Source organism: Apostichopus japonicus, chromosome 8 (genome assembly GCF_037975245.1).
Source record: "Apostichopus japonicus isolate 1M-3 chromosome 8, ASM3797524v1, whole genome shotgun sequence".
Classification (NCBI taxonomy): Eukaryota; Metazoa; Echinodermata; class Holothuroidea; order Aspidochirotida; family Stichopodidae; genus Apostichopus; species Apostichopus japonicus.
The window spans coordinates 17,299,732-17,317,397 of NC_092568.1; the positions used below are offsets into that span (position 1 = coordinate 17,299,732).

Genomic DNA, 17,666 nt, shown 5'->3' on the forward strand with positions numbered 1-17,666 from the left:
CTACCGTTACAACACAAGAGAAAACTTCACAGGTGCGCGATACCGAGGAGGCCCTTTAGCAGTCTTTCCTTTTGAAACTCGTACATGCGTCCAAAGTAGCCCCTTAAGTTATAATAATGTGACGCGGTACATCAAAGTTTTCTTTTCTTTTACCTTTTATAATCCTACTTTAATCTTTCTATGTGTCCAGCGGACAAATTAGGTCTTGAAGCAGCCTAACCATAAAGACTGATTTAGTATAGTTGGAGATAAATTAATTTCAAAAGAGGCCTCGAGCACCCACGAACGATGGTCAAGTTATTTTTAGCAGATTAAAGAGATGAGAAAGGTTTCGACTCTTGAACGGAATACAAAGGTGAATAAAGCGAAGGTGCTATCCACTCCCGACGACTAAAGAGTTCCTTTATAGAGAGGAACTCTAATGACGACTACATGGTAGACCAGACCGGAAGAAATGTCTTATTAATTTGGAGAGGTCCGTGTATACGTGTGTGTGATACATGAGGAGCGCCACTAGCTAAGGAAGCGGGGAGAGGACAGGGGGAAGCATGTGAGAAGAGGAGAAGCATGTGAGGAGAGAGAGGAGGGAAAGCATGTGAGGAGAGGGGAGGCATGTGAGGAGAGAAAGCATGTGAGGTGAGGGGAAGCATGTGAGGCGAGGGGAAGCATGTGAGGGGAGGGGAAGCATTTGAGGAGAGGGGAAGCATGGTAGGAGAGGGGTGGCATGTGAGGAGAGGGGCAGCATGTGAGGAGAGGGGCAGCATGTGAGGAGAGGGGAAGAATGTGAGGAGAGGGGAAAGGTGTTCAGGTAAAGTTAATGCAATAGGGTTGGTAAGGGTATGGGGAATGGGTAGCAGAAAGGAAGTGGAGAGGGACTGAAGGGAGGGAGGTGGGCGGTTGCAAAATTATTATAGCATAACACATTCAAAGCAATGTGAACAACTTTGCTATAAAGAATAAATAAAATCAACGCAAAGAATTACCAACAACTGCAAAGTCATGTTTAGTACTTTATTCCAATAAGACAAAATATCTAAAACTTTCACCACAATTACCCTAAATTTTTTTCACCTAAATAGGCAAATCTTTCGGCAAACTGCTATATCGCTAGAATTTGCAGATCATTGCAAATGTCTCTAGTGGATGATTAAACAACATATATTAGGTTTAAATGTCCTAAGACTATTTGGCTCACTTTCATAGCTTGTCACTATGATATGTACATTTTTATGTTTATTCGTTTTTTTTTCCTAAGACAAAGATGTTGATAAAGCTTGAATCTCATGGTTACAAATCTCACTTAAATTGAATTAAATATAGTAATTAAGATTAGATGTTATCTAATTTAAAGATGAATATGAAAAGAAAATGAAAAATTGCCTGTATTTATGAAAACAATTTTGAAGAATATTTTCACATCAACAGAAGGAGGAAGCCAAATTTAGAGGAAAAATAGTTGTCGGGACGATGTGTTCAAAATATGAGTATTAAATGCATAAAACGATATACACTGCACAAAAAACCCCCCCCCAAAACCAAATGCCATCAGTATTGTCCCTAAATATGCTTGAAAAGTCAAATTAATGGTCACTCATATGCAAACCGCTAACAAGCATTTTACTAAAACATCAAAGCATATTTCTGCCTCTGAGATATATTCTTCTTCAATTTAGCAATCCTTACTTTTTGAGAATAAATTTCAGAACTGAGGTAGATGTCAAAACCTACATAAAGATTCTTTTGAAAAAGTCAAACCACTTTGTAACCTTCATTTTGAGGTATATAGAGGGGAGGGGGATACTTACTCACATGAAAATGACATGGTTCCCACACTTTTAAGCATATAAAAATGTTCAAGACCAAAACAAGGCTTACGGTTGACTTTGGGAGCCAACAAATAATGAAGATCTAATGTTGGGCTACCTATATGGAGCTCAACAATTGTTTCTCCTACAGAACTCATGCTGTGTTTTTTAAGTTTTTGGTGAATGGGGAGGGGGGGGGTGCGTGATTCAAAGTACCATGAACCCCAAACATGAAATGCTGTTGCAATAGCTTATCACCAAAGTTTAATTTTTGAACATTTAGACAATTTTACAACAAGAGAAATCGCTACAAATGCACAACCAGCTAGTTTGAAATGTGTTCATATCAGAAATTGAAGACATTGCCTTTTGATCCTCATGATGTAACGAAAATAATAAAAAATTAAAAGATTAAATCATAATAACTTTAGTTACAAGAAATTGTTGAATCAATTTTTTTACCAACAGTTGGCTTTGGTAAACATGAAAGACATGAAAATATCAACATAAACTATCAACATAAAATATCTAACAAAGATGATGAAGAAGGTATGATATTTTTTTATTAAAATGCATTACTGATGAATCAATATGCATTTGAATGAATGTCTAAAGATATCGACCCTGTACATACAAAGTCATATTAAGAGACTGTGTTGGAAAGATCACAGATAGTGACTCAAAATATGCTAGAAAAGTCAAAATAATGGTCACTCATGTTGAAACTTCAACAGACAATTTTTAATACCATTCTTGACTTCCCAGTCCCTCACAGAGTCATTTCCATTGGCCATCCAAAAGGTTTGGGAATCATTTTAAAAGATGCTAACTATTAAATGTTACTCTGAAAAACTTTGGCAAGTTTTAGCATGGCAAAGGTTTGGAGGCCATTGCGTTGACCTATTACATAATAACATAACCCTGTCTATGAATGTATAACAGCGCATTATAAGGAAATGTAGACATAAACCCCCAAAAATATTATCCATGTTGAGATGTGCTTTGAACTGATGAGGAAACTTTCCAGATATTCTTAGAGAGTAGAATGCACACATACTGGTACCTCTGTTGCCATGGTTTCCAGTTAGTACTCTGTTTCAAGAAGTCTGCCATATTGGACAATCGAGACAATGGTCATTTTGAGCATTAAACAATTAACAGGTCCAATTAATGGGGCAAAATTAATATCAAAATGCGGTTTAAGTAAAAGTTAATTTTTTTTAAGGTCAAGGGGGATTTAGAAAATGCTAACAGAGAGAAAAACCTCTTAGTCAAGCACGCAAACATATATATATGTATACCCAAACATGTATGTACAGCACATGAAAAGTACACATCTGTTTCAGTAATATTGATATGTACCTACAACACATGTAAAGAACTCAAGAGCTGGTGACATGGCTCAAACACAATTTGAATGGTTCCATATATAATATTATATGAGATTCAGTTCTTGACAGTAAAAAATACGACAGATAATGAGTTTCAAACGAGCTCTTCGTAAAACCACACATATCGACAGGGAATAATTTATCCCATATCACAACACAACATCCTATGTAAAATGGTCAAATTGCTACACAAGTGCAAAGATATAAAGATTTTTTTTAACACAGGAACCGTAGTATTTTACTACAAAATTTCACAGCATTCAAAAGTGCTGCACTAAATCATTCCTGCATACATATATGTTTTGCCTTGATTTAGCACTTCCGAGTGAAACAAACAAAACACAACAAAACCCTAAAAACCGATACAGAATGTAAAGACAAAGGAAATTAAAAGTATTTAAATCATCGAGTTATAGACATGAACAGTATTGTTCTATTAATACCAAGCATTGTTCTTAACTGGTAAATACAATAAAACAACAACAAAAAACCTTTACTCCATTCATCACTGACCTTTCTTGTGCAATAACTGCTAATATATATTTATTCATAAATATTTGGCAATTGAATAACTCTGTTGGACGTTCTACATACTTATTCTCATTTACGTGGTATACTATTTAGAACCTCTGATAACAACTTAGTAACTTGCAATATATACATATTATATTACCAATTATCTTGTATTATTAAACTGAATCATACAGCTACCTGATCATGGTTACATAAGTTTTGGAAAAAATTGGAACTTTCCAGAGCAAACGTTGTTTTCAATGTTTTCCTTCAGCCATACAACAGCAGTGTGTTTAGCCATACCCACAATCAAATTACTTTAAAAACCAATGTTAACAGATGTCATATGATAAAATATCTTTGATTTTGATAATTATCACAGATAATAACGATGTTGCATACAGCTTGCGTTGTTTATCTTTCGACATTTTTTAGGCAAATTTTCTCAAAACGGGACAAAAAAACATATTGCACGATTTGATGATGAGTCAGGTCGTCTTCCCGAGGAACACCTTGGCATGAAATTATATATCTTATAACGATATGATGTTCAAAAGCATAAACCTCGGCAATAATGAGATATCTAATGTTGTCATTTCATGTTGGAAAAAATAATACATATTATTATAATATTGAAAACAAATAATATATATATATTTGATAATATACTCTGTTATTATAAAGCTAAATTTGGTTGCAATTTCTTTCCCCCAGGAGCACATGAAATTGCACGGAGGAGTTGTGTAAGCAAGAGTGCTGTTGGTCTCTGCAATATCGTAGACCGAAGACACGGGCAAAAGTGTAATTGTTTTACATCTTGATAAAATCTCTGTAAAGAGAATAAAGAAGAAGAAGAAGAAAGAAAACATTTATTTACAGAAAATAGATATTAATCTGAGAAAATATTTAAGAATTAATCTTGTAATGACCTATAGCCCAGAAAGTTTGACAAATCTGCATAAAAGTTTCCCTTTCATATTAAATTATATTTTTCATCGTGTGATACAGAGAGTAATCCATTTTGTGCCATCCTATTTCCTTATTTTTTTGGAGGCAGTGATCGTTTCATCAACTAACGGTATTGAAGTATTTGCGGCAAGCAGCTTTCTATGTAGCTGTTTTTAAACACAAGTTGGTCACTTATTCTCTAGTAACGAACCATCAGACAATGAAACAAAGCCCCATGCAAACAGTTAAAGTTCGGGAAATTAAATTATGTCAAAATGGTGAAAAACAAAACACTCTTTTAACCTTGCATATTAATATAATGTAATATAATATAATATAATGTAATGTAATATAATATAATATAATATAACATAACATAATATAGTATTATATAATATAATATAACATAATATAACATAACATAACATAACATAACATAATATAATATCAAAATGCAATCAGGATTGGGCCTCATAAGTTTAGAGATTTTTCTTCACTGTTGGAATATTAAAACTATAAAAGTTGTGCCTGGATGCTTGTCATATTGTAAATCTGTGATGTCATAGTGCAAGTAGGATATAAAAACTATGACTTTCTCTTAGTTCTTTATTTTGAGGTAGAATGTAAAAGAGTGCTGGACACTGAAACCAATTTCATCATTTATTTCATGTGGCTCAATATATATGCAACGATACAGCATTTTCAAAACAAAGACTACAAAATCGGGCGGCTGTTGTTTTCTCAAAGTAACCTGAAACTGGACGATGCAAATCACCAACCCTTACTTTACAATACTAGACAATTCAGGTGCTCTGACGATGTACTTGTGGCCAAGTTGCCTCTCAGCATCAAACGAGACAAATTTGATGGTAGGAGCCTCCTTGGGTCGTTTCTCCTGGCCCACTTCATAAAGCTGTGGAGAGGAAACCAAATCACTTCAATTCATTGCATTAAGGTAACAACAAGTGATAAGGGGCAATTGACATAAGACAAAGCAAAGAAAACTAAACAATAGCCAGCTAATTGTACTACAACAATAAACACACAGAATACAACAGTTCCTGTACAGCTCACTACAACATGTTACATGTAGCCAAGAGAGAAGGAACAGCTGGATACAGTTGAAGATTACGGCGATCTACGTTCTTTTGTCTTAACAAAATTATCCACGATATCAAGTGTTTTTCTTTTCTCCTAACTTATCGCAGCCAAATACAAATACCAATTTACTTCATATTTCCTACCTGGCAATACAACAGACACTTATGTTTTATTTCCATGAGTGGACTATGTAATGTGGAAATCACCAAATTCCTGAGCAAACTTAGAGGAATCTTAAAATCTATTCATTCCCCACTCTCCCACCCCTCACCCCACTGTTTAAGGTCTTATAATGAAACTCAGATGAGAATTTATCATCTCTTTAACCTCAAAATGACAAACTCTCACACAAATATTCCAGCTATATCACAACACTACATAGCTCCTCCTTATCTTCCATCCATGCTTTCACAGTATCCCATGTCTGAACTGATTTTAAAATTAGCTAATTAGTTACTTATATGGGGGTAACCTGAAAGGAGTCTCAAATCAGAGGGGCAAGACACTGGAGGATCCAAGGTGGTCGTTTTGGGGTTGGGCCAAAACGATCTGTTACCGATATGTGTCCTTGATTGAGAATATCAAAATGTGCTATATTTTGTGACATTTGAGGTGAATTTATGAATATTTCAGTTTTAAGGTGTGCCTGTTATTGATCAAATCATTGGTGGGAGATAAACCCATTCTGGTACAGGTGTCATGCCACTCACCTTTCTCCCTAGATTGTATGGAACCACCACATCATCCTTGGCATGGAGTATCATAATGGGACAGGTGATCTTATCGATGCTGAAAAGAAAACATCGTTATTTAGTGATTGATCAATACACGATTAGAATGTTAATTGGTAGTAGACAGTGGACAGTTGCATAGAGATTGAAATATATCACTAAGTTGTGTTGCATGAATACAGGGAAACACCAGAAAACATAGCTTCAACCTTTTACTTGCTTGCTAGGATTTATAAAAGATTGGAAATTGGATAACATCAAAGTTTGGAGGAAATTTCATCGAGTAAGCTTCTGTATATTTTGCTAATGCTGCTTCATTATGTTGAAAGGGGGATGGGGTGGGGGAGGGGGTGGGGGAAGTGGGAGGTGCAACTACAACATCATCGCACTATTGGAATCAACATTTGGAATCAGACTGATTGTACTAACACAAGACAATTGGTTAAAAAACTGATTACATTGGACAAGGCTGACACTAGCTGTTGTTGACAATTTAATAAACACTTCTGCCAGACATAAAACATTATATGAAGGTCTCTTAAAATGAGCCATAAACACTTAGAATCAGGTGTATGTCTGAGAAATGCTGAAACAAAGAAAATAACAGTTTGTTATTCCAGTTCACAGTACATCATATACATTACAAAGACTGTCTTTGTGTACTCATCGTACAACAGAGATTCAAGGGCGAACAAAACTACCCATTATCTTCAGCTTACACAACAGAGATCTTTGTGATGGACTACTCCCACAGACAACCAAGACAAATCTTGCTCCGTTTGGGAGATATTCAAGTTTAAAATAAGTCATATCAGAGATCTGTAATTTTGTAAATCTGTGATGTCACAGTGCCACCTAGGACCTGAAACCTAGTACATTTCTCTTTGTCAGGGAATGTTAAGAGGTTCACTATTTTAGATTTAGCATTTTCAAACCCCACCTCTAAAACATGGATAAAAAACATTGTAGTAAATAAAGAAAACTAAAATGCAGCCCATGTGGCTCGATGATACTTAGACTTGATCAAGTCTTCAATGAGCCTTGTGTGTGAAGGAGCATTGAATCTGTGATATCTACCAAACGGAATAAAATGTTGTTTTTTTTCTTAGCTATTTGAGGAAGTCGTTCATGATAGTTATCTCAACCAAATCAATCAATGATGATGTTTGGGTTTGTGTCTCCTTCGACTGTTCCACAAGAAGGACATCATTTGCTGATGATTGTTTACAAACTCTACTTCCCAACAAATCTCAATTGATTAGAAGAGACACAAAACTGTCTGGAATGGAAAGAATATTTCTTAATGGTAAATTAAATGATTTTATCTATTCTAAATTGCACCTTCCAAACCTCTCAAAATAGGTTGACAAAAAAGAAAACGAAAAAAAGAAAAAAAAAAGAAAAGAAAATGTACACAATGTTGAAATAATTTCCATTTACCTTTCATCACTTTGGAAATACTCCGCTCCTTCTTTGAATGCATAGCGAATCAGAGAGTTATACCCGGGAACAATCCACCAGGGCTACAAGAAGCGGGGAAAAAAGGAGAGAGAGAGAAGAATTAATAAACAATAACTCTCTAAATTGCAGCAAAGGAAAAAAGGAAACTTATTAAAAAAAGTTAGACTGGAATATAAGTCTTAATCATATCTCGCCTTTACACAAGAAGAGAGATATGAGAAAAGAAGCCATCCAATTTTCGGGTTTCAATTCAGTTTAAATTTACTTACAGCACCAAATGGATGGAATGCCACTTCATCTAAGAGATTATTAAATGGACTCTCCAGGATAAGACCTGATGGACATTTACCTGTGGAAAAAAAAAAATAAAAAAAAATAAACCCATTTTCATATCTTACATCAAGTTAAGTATCAAGCATATGCCTTACAACACATTTATACCTGATGTGCATTTGCCTGCCTAAATCAATTACAATAACGATGAAAACCACACATGCCACTAAAATTCAGTCTCTGTGTTAGACAGCATTACACAATGATGAAGCCAAAATTGACAAAATACCCATCCAGAATTTCAAAACCGTACCTGTGAAGGAAAACTGAAGAGGAACTGTGTGAATTTTCAGTAATCTTTCTGAAATTTGTCAGTCCACCCCTGTTCAAGCCTTATACAACCAACCAGGTTGATTTACATATTCTTAAAGTGCTTGATTGAATGACTATGGAATGCTCTATTAATGGATAAGTCATAGAGAAGTCACATTAGTGTTACAAATTTCAGGTTACCCTAACAAACAACAGAGAGAGAGTATTTAACAATGGAATGAAGTTTTATCTTACTTGAAGATGATTCCAGGACTATGGCATCTAAAAAAATGTCAACATTTCTTTTTGACAGACAACGATTTTGTCAATTTTTCCAAGCATTTCTTGCTTCTGAATAGTTAATCTTTTTCGTAATGATGTTTTAAATTCTGTATAAAGAAAGCTGTGGAAGTATCACACTGATATTACTAGGCAGAGCTACATATTTCTATAAGCTATTTTCCTGGTGCACAAATGACCTCAGAGCACATATGCATGATAGATAACAATTTCCATTATGTCAAGGGGAGAACAAAATAACAAGTAAGGTTTTGACTACTAGTAATCCTAAGATTTTGTCAGTACCCACATGAAATCCATATACCTACCAGCTTTACACAGATTAGCAGTAAAAACTGATGATAACCTGAGGAAAAGAAGGGAATAAAGAAACAGAAAAGTTAAAGATAGAAATAGAGTTTGTAGAAGTTTTCCTAATCTCAAAGAAACCAGTGCCAGCAGTCTTTATGAAGTAGAAATGTTTTCCCACATGTTTGGTGAAATCCTGTGACTGCCATTGGAAAGGTCACTGCTACTCTCTGTTAGAGACTACTATGTTGTAAATTTCTATACCAAGATCTCAGAACTGGATATTCATTAGATAGTTATACTACTATTGTTTTATCTGATGTTATAAATTTGCTTCTCAAAGTTTGAACGCTGAAGGATGACTGCAGGCACAAAATTAATTTGTTATGTTGTACATAAATAGTAAATAACTCTTAAAACTTGGTGTGGGGGGGGAATGGGCTGGGGCCAAGGCCCCCACCTCTATCGTAACTGTTCAGTTGGGGGATATTCTCTTTATTGAAAATTACTTATCATTTAGACCCAATTATAGACTAACAGTCAACATATGCCTCAGAAAACACCAATTGATGTATTAACTTTGAAATTTTCTTCTTCTAAATTGCTGGCATACCCCCTACATGAAAGTGGTTTTCAAGTAACCAACAGCCACACAGCTCATTCCTAAAATTGTTTATCCATCCAGAGCCTGTCAATAAAGGTCCATATGGCTAACAAAATGAGTCAGTGGAATCTTGAATTGGCCCCTACTCCCCCCCCCCCATATCCCCCTTTCGAATTCTGTGTATGGCACTGCTGAGGTAGCACACATACTTTGAATCAGAATTGCCATAGCGACATTACTAGTACTTTTTATTTTCTGCTGGTGTATGATATATCCAGACTAAAATTCTGCCTTCAGTCAACCTTCCTTTGTGACGAAAGGGTATCAAGAACTAAAGAGCATTTACCCTGTGCCCAAGGAGTGGCCCCATATGTAAACCTCTGAGTTCTTGGTCCTTTCTTTGGCCCACCTATAGACAGTCTCCATATCATGCTGGATTTTATCTGCTGTGGCTATACCACCAGAGTCTCCAAAGCCTATGCAGAAAAAAAACAATGATGCATACAATATCATAACAAGCATATCTTGCATCACTGATTATTGCTAAAATTTCCTCAACAGTTGACCTCCTCTTTTAAGCCAAAAACGTAAAGACAGTGATTCTTCGGCCAACGTACAGACAATACTTTACCTTTCCATCGTTTCATTAATATCAGAATACTTAAGAGGATTTCGAGACATGCCATCAACAATTGAAGTCCCTATCTATATTTGATGGTTACCACTGAGAATTATCACAGGGAGAAAGCCTTTCATTTATAATATCGACACTGAATTGCCTTAGTGAAACTCTGTGAATTTTCACGGTATGTGATGGGACACACATGGAGTCATAGACAAAACTAAACTTATTTTGAATCTCCTCTATAGAGCCATTCTATCTTAACTTATTATAATTTCTCTTCCCCCCAGAAGATGCCTTTATTAGTGTACAACTCATCTAAACATGGGTTAACAGCAAAGTCAATCTGTCAGTGTAAGAGATCAAAATATTTCAAAGGTTAGATGAAAGTATATATTTCTCGATCGATATCTGGATAAACTCGTAGTTACCTCGATAATCCACGGCGATGACGTGTACGTCCATTGAAGCTAGTAGCTTGTAGAGTAGGATACGGTGATAGGTAGCTCTGGAAATAATAAAACAAAAAACAGAAGGGAAATAGAACACCGGGGTGAATTTTCGGTTGACATGACACTACGATAACTTCTACATTTGAATATCCTTCGTTGAACCTAAAGACACATTCACAAAGTATGGACACTGATTCAGGGTTTGCTTCCCAAAAACCCTTCATTGCACCAATTGTATGATACAAGTGTTCAATTGAAACTTGATTCTAAATCTGTAATTTCTTTGTCTAGAATTCTTTGCACCTTGGATTTACGCTGCACGTTGAACACTGAATCTTTTTGCTGTACCAATAAACGAGCCCTCAGTCATCAAAGGTACATGACAATGAATGGATCGTGTTTTATATTTGGCTCTTCAACCAATTTGGATATTACCTTTAACTTACTCTCCACTTCATGCAGTGAAGGTTTCACGCAGAATATCAGGTATACTTGTTATCCACAGTTATAGTACAGTAAAGAGTAGTGGCCCAATCACATGTTGACAATAAGTGGTAACAAAGTGTTTTTATGTTAGGCACACAAATCATGCTAAATTTTTGGAACGGTGATTATTTCCTGAATATCATGTGTTTTTCATCTTAACTTCTACTGGCAGCAAAGTGCAAGAGCCTTTTTTTTCTACTCCCAAATGGCAAAATCCACCGGCCTGAATTTTGAGGCCTCGGTATACTCAAGGCTATTGTTAAACCTTTTACAGAGTGTAAGTGAATGTATCAATGTAAACAATGTACCCATACATGGCAAATATTGCAAGAAATAATTATGCGCCATTATTTAGATCAAGCCAGAAGGGCACCCTTCTACTTTATCTCCTTACCGTGTGCCAGAGTTTCCATGAAAGTAGAGAACGACGGGTTTGTCGTCCCCGAGAGCCTCGTCAAACAGTCTGGTATTCTCCTCCGAACTGCCCTTGAATCTGTGACCGAGTGATTCTGGGAGCACTTGCCTACAGAAAAAAACCCAATTAATTATGCAAAATGGAATATTCTAACAGCTTGATGGTTGTTGACCGAAGTCCTAGAACAAGGTTCAACTTTTGAAGTTTTTCACATTTAAATTTTCTTTTAACCAATTTGTAGATATCCCTACAAGCTAAACTCTGCTCGGAGGATATTTATTCACAGTGCAATGTTAGGACTTCCTTATCCTAATTCATACATGTGACTGCTTTCATGTATTGTAGAGGAATGCTGCTAGAACTGTTAGTACGTAAACAAATCTTGGAAACTGAACTAATATGAGATTGCTACATATGTAACGGTAAAGGAACACCGATTCTATGACCTGGCTTTGTTCAGTGGCTAAATTGTTGACTATTTCCCAGTCGGTCAGTTCTCTGTATCTCATTCACTTACATATGCTCAGTGGTTAACGCGAGTGCCTTTCAATCATAAGGTCCCATGTTGTCCAGTTACAAGAGTTGCTGACAATTGACAATTCATAATCATGGACGTTAAAATATGAATCTTAGAGACTGACTTCGGTCAGCTTGTGGCTTTGATAAGCCTATGATGGCTTCTTCGCGAGTTCCTGCTTGCAGGAAGATCTAAAATACATGCATACATATGCATTCAACGGTTTAGGTTATCAGATCTCATGCACAATGATTTATATTAATGCAGTCTTAGTTTTGTCGATACTTTAAGTGAAATATGATTGAGATTAAATCATTTGAAATATCTTACCAAACACCAATGTTGACCCCATCTTCAGCGGTAAGATAAACATTCTGTGTTGCTGTGATGTTGTACTGTTCCGGTAAATGGAAGTCAACGAACACTGGCCACCTAACTGAAATGGAAATTCACACAACAGACCTCAAATCAGTGGCGGAGCGTCCATATAGTCAGGGGGGGGGGGCTGATGCCCCCCCCTTACAGACTCAAATGGACTACTGGCGCCCTTTTCAGCTCTTTACCACTTTTTACTTATTCGCGATTATTGACTTTTTCATTGCGCTCTCATCTACCTATTGACATTTGTCACATTTTGTTGGTGTAATTTGGCGATGACACCTATTTATTCTTCGTTTATCTGCAAATTAGCTAGGCCCGGAAAGGGTCATTTCCGGCGATCTAGGGATTATCTTTACTCAAAATTTTGGTACGCTACGCGCCAACCTGTGGTGGCGCTTCGCTTAGATAGTGTCGAAAGCGCCCCTACAGACCATTCTCGCCCCTCCTGACCAATACCCCAGCTCCGCCACTGCCTCAAATCATATATTTATGGTAATGAGAGCGAGGTGGTCAAGTGGTTAAGGCCACTAGTGGGCTTGTGATCTAATGTTTGCAGGTTCAAATCCTAAACAGATCATTACACTGTGTTCTTGGGAAAGGCACTTAATCTCAATTGCCTCTCGTCACACAGGTGCATAAATGGTGACCTTCATATTACAATATAGCTGCGTGCATGGGTGTGTGGCTGCACCCTATGGGGAGTCCCCCGGGGGGACACGTAGATGTGGTGCACTGTAGTGTCCCAGGAGGGATTGTTTGAATTGTGCACACTTTGGTGTGTGAATATGACAAGTTACCAATGACCAGGGGTTAAATGCTCTAAAGTCAGGTGAGATGGCCTTGACCTTGAACAAGACTGTAAACCTTCAACATCTTCTTCTTCTAATGGTGGTAGCTACTATCTGCTTCACAAGTGACAGACTATTCATGAAACTAAAAGAAGAGGAAGGTGTCAACATGGCTTCTTGGAGAATAATTTGGCCCAATTTCATTTAATCCGCAAGGATGAATCTTGGTGCATACTCACAATATCTACTTTCCTCTGGCAAAGGTTATTTTGGGGGTAAGGAATATTTTCTAGTGAGTTTCTGTTTTATTATTTACACCTTTTCTTTTGAAATCTTATGCCCACTTTGATGTTTGAATTGAATGAAATGGGAGCTGGGATTCCGTTTATATGGTATCGCAATGTACTTTTACGTGGCTTCAGACCGGAACCACCGGTGAAGAGACTATGGGGATCGCCCTAACCTATGACTGGATAGCTGAGTTGAGGGAGTACAAGAAATGACTTGCAATCCTCAGGTCACTGGCATGAACTCTGCTCTTATGGAATTTACCTTTCATTCGGCTATTTTTACAAGTTTGTCCATAATTTCTGTTCTACTAGCTTGACATGCAACAGCATGGATCTAATACTCACTGAAACTTAAAAAGATGAGTTTAGTTGCGAGCCCTGGAATGATGAGCAGAAGGAGAGGAAGAACGAGATAACCCAGGAAAAGGATAAGACAAAAGAGAGACCATAGCAATGACCTTTTGTGGCTGTGGGGAAGAAAAAAAAACAAACAACAACATAACAAAACAACATTTGAACACTGTGAATACCAATGAAACATTTCATGATATATATAAAGAACAATGTATCACGATGTTTACAGTTCTACGGAAGTGCAAACTTTAGCAGGGTACACATTTTGCTTCAGGTGTAACTTTCCCATTGATGTAACTTTTCTAGGGGTACTTTAAGCACGAATGATCACAGTGGGGTGCACAGGATTTCAAAGGTGGGAAGCAGGGGGGGCGGAAAGTGGCCCAATGGTCCCCCCTCTCTCTGTGCACGCCACAGAATGACCATTATTTCACCTTCTAGCATATTTAGTTGACTGTACAGTATTATCCTGATGACCTGTAATTGCTCAAGAAGGCATTAATTTGCATCAGTGATTGCATAATCACTTGAAGCAATATTCCCTCGGGCAATGCTAGGAGTGAACACCACTCACATGAAATGATTCATGAATACCAATCAATAACATGCATATAGTCCATACTTGACAGAAACTTTGCCTAAATATTGGGACAATAATAGTTAATGCCCACATTCTTATAAGCAATGAACACTAGCCCTAATTGAAGTCTGAGACAAAAGTGTCAAATATTCCATAATTTAGGAGCAATTCGTTGTAGTATGTGAAGTATTAAGTACTCTAACTTAGTGCTCCTGTCTTTAGTTGGCATGTCATGCTATGTAGGCTACCTTGCAAACATAACCAGTTATTTTATCTGCAATTTTTATTACCCTTTTTCTTTAGGTTTTGGTTTCTCTGACTTCTGTTTGTTTTTGTCACCAGACTTCTTAGCCTCTGCATTGTTACGTCGTTTCATCGTCAACTTTCGACTAGACTTTTTATCTGAAAAGAACAACTGAATAATAATAAAAAGTTGGTAATTTGAAGGGCAGTGGCAGATTAGTGTAGTAGTCCTGCAATCTCAGACCCATTTGTTAAATAAAAATGGTTAATCTTTCAAAGTAATTAGATAGACTGCATTTTGAATTCCAAAATAAATTTTATAATTCATCTGTAATATTCTGCTAATTTGGGGTCCAAGTTTTTCTTTCTTCTAGAAAGGTAAGCAATTAGTAATACATTTGAAATCATCATTGCTGAAATAAACACCAATCTCACATTGCACTCATCCTGTTAGAATCACAGGCATATCTCTATACATGTCTGGACCAGCTGGTTTCATCTCTTACAAACAATGTTGTTGTAAATATTTACAAGAGGAAGACATCAGATGGGTGAAATATAATAAATGGTTTGACTGGATTGAACAAAGTAGTTTGTTATAATGCTGCTTTAGCCTGCTTATATTCCTAAAGTTAGGCTCAAAATGTTGACCAAGTACAGGTAAAGTACTAGTAGAGCTTGTGGTGGAACATAATGTTCACGCCCTCTGCTCTTGACGATATCATCTGAAAAACGTTAACATGGTTGAGGAATGATTTTTTCGTTATGAAACTTTGTGCCTGAGTTTCCTGTGACAACTTCATGGTAGCAGTAATTTCGTGCACTGAAATATTGCAATGTGACTTTCCTTTGTGGTTATACAATTTACTCTCATGTTGAGGATTATTTTTATCCCAGCATAATTTGATCCGGTGGATTTGCAATTGATGACAATCGTGACAAAAGCTGACAACCACCTTAAGGGTGTACAGGCCTTCGGGCTACAGGAATTTGGTTTCCTTTTATACATCCTGATCCGCTTTGTGTTTTTGTACTTTGTTGTTTGTATACTGCTTTTTGATTGGATCAAATATATAATGAAATGTGTTTAAATCTTTCTATCTTCGTACATGTTGGAACTTAACCCCAAAGCGACCTTATCTCCCATATCATTTAAGTGAGGGATTTGTCTCAGCGCGGGGCATCTGTACTAAACTGGTGAGAACATACTCTCTTTTTGTACTAATAGTTTAACTCAATTTCAAGCTTTCATCATGGCATGATTAATGGGTGTACACTGGTCTAAATCAACGTAAGAGAACTACCCATTTGATCACCACAAAATATTCCCAAATTTCATTGTGGCACTCTGTCCAATAACATAATTTTGACACACAAGGTACACCTCAGCATTCCACACTTCAAAAGCCAAGCAGTCACCAAATCCATAGAGCTTACATGGAAAGAAAATGCCAATATTTAGCATTATATACATAAGCCTGGCATGCAATAAGTACAACTTAAGTTTTCATGCAGGTACCTACTAGAATGACCTCCTTCTTTCTGCTGAGTCCATGCCAAAATAACTTCCCATTAGCTTTGATAGCACAATTCAATGTAAATTGCCTGTCTTAGAAATATATGGCTGTCTAGTGCCAGGTTTATTTTACAATTTCATCATTGTCTCCAACTGTACTCCCTGTCTCCCAATTTGTACTAAGCTAGGTGCATCCAAACAAATAACTTACGATTAGATCTATAGGCAGCTAACAATGACCATGGAATGATTGGAATCTTTGTGTTTGCAGTATGATAGCTATACTGTATGATGTAACTTTCCAAAATAAAGTCTCACTAATTTAAAAATAAAATTAACAACTTATAAAATAGGTTACACTAGGCCTAGTTAGGTACTATTCCTGACTGGTGAGTAGTAATAACAAATTAAATATATAAAGCGCTTTACATAAAAGAAAATCTCAAAGCACTTTACAAATGGGACTGTAGTAACTCTAGGCTCTAACAAATTGATACGAATCATGTAGCGCAGATATTATTCAGCCTTATCTTCAGAAATTTGTAGCTTTATCTTTTCAAACTATTATTTTTATATTTCACCCCTGCGCCTATAGCCTAGGTCTATATCTATAGGCTATGTTACATTGTGAATTGGATACAAAGATCAAACGTAACGTGTAACTTTCACTGATCTGTGCACAACTGCACATGGCAAAATTATTATACCAGTTATTGCAAAAACTAAATGAAATAACAGCAGCATTTATAAAGAATATAACATTTAAAACCGCTAACTAACCTGCGAGTCTCACTTTTAATTGTTTGCCACTTATATTGCGATAAGAAATATCCAATTCTAAAACATCACATTCACAATATCCGTACTTAAATGCGCTGTGTTCGCCGGTTGGTCAAGTTCACTTTGAGCCTTGAGTTACTACACACATTCACAACCGGGCTGAAGCTGGCCAACAGACCTCTGACAGATCGCTGAAAATGAACAGCGTCTACCTCGAATAGGGTATTGAATTCATGCAGGTTGCACAGAAAATGGAGCATTCCAAGGAAGCAAAGGAAGGTATATCGAACAAACGTCGTCGCTAAAGTTCAACACTGTAGTCGCGGAGGTTGGCTGTTTGGGTCAAAGGCTGACCGCAAATTATGTGAAATATGCGGAAAATGTTGTTAACAGCCAAAACGTTACCATGCGAAGTGAGATGCTTTTGAGAACGAAGGGACAGGGGAAATAGACAAAATTGGCGAAGTTTTTTAGTCTGTTAATTTTAAGGAATTAAAAGAAGGCGCAAACTGTAC

At 36.6% G+C, this 17,666-nt stretch overlaps 1 protein-coding gene across 2 annotated transcripts; it reads right to left on the reverse strand.

Annotated features, from left to right (window-relative positions):
* Positions 1-997: 997 nt before the first annotated feature.
* Positions 998-17,295, reverse strand: LOC139970793 (lysophosphatidylserine lipase ABHD12-like). Of its 2 annotated transcripts, none has more exons than XM_071976805.1 (13): positions 17,152-17,295; positions 14,903-15,014; positions 14,024-14,145; positions 12,550-12,655; positions 11,682-11,810; positions 10,781-10,857; positions 10,074-10,203; positions 9,144-9,181; positions 8,220-8,299; positions 7,930-8,012; positions 6,469-6,547; positions 5,443-5,570; positions 998-4,538 (listed from the first exon to the last, which is right to left on the reverse strand). In XM_071976805.1, the coding sequence occupies exons 2-13, from the start codon at positions 14,986-14,988 to the stop codon at positions 4,520-4,522; spliced, it is 1,077 nt and encodes a 358-aa protein (XP_071832906.1). In that variant the 5' UTR covers positions 14,989-15,014; positions 17,152-17,295; the 3' UTR covers positions 998-4,519. The 2 variants fall into 2 exon arrangements, with proteins under 2 accessions (XP_071832906.1, XP_071832905.1); XM_071976804.1 differs by having other exon boundaries at positions 14,903-15,027.
* Positions 17,296-17,666: the final 371 nt, after the last annotated feature.

Coding starts and splice junctions, on each gene's coding strand:
- LOC139970793 (XM_071976805.1), bottom strand. CDS start 14,988: ATGAAACGACGTAACAATGCAGAGGCTAAGAAGTCTGGTGACAAAAAC. Junction 11,811..12,549: donor GGGGTCAACATTGGTGTTTG/GTAAGATATTTC, acceptor TTTTTTCTGTAG/GCAAGTGCTCCCAGAATCAC. Junction 9,182..10,073: donor GGCCACTCCTTGGGCACAGG/GTAAATGCTCTT, acceptor TCTTTTCCTCAG/GTTATCATCAGTTTTTACTG.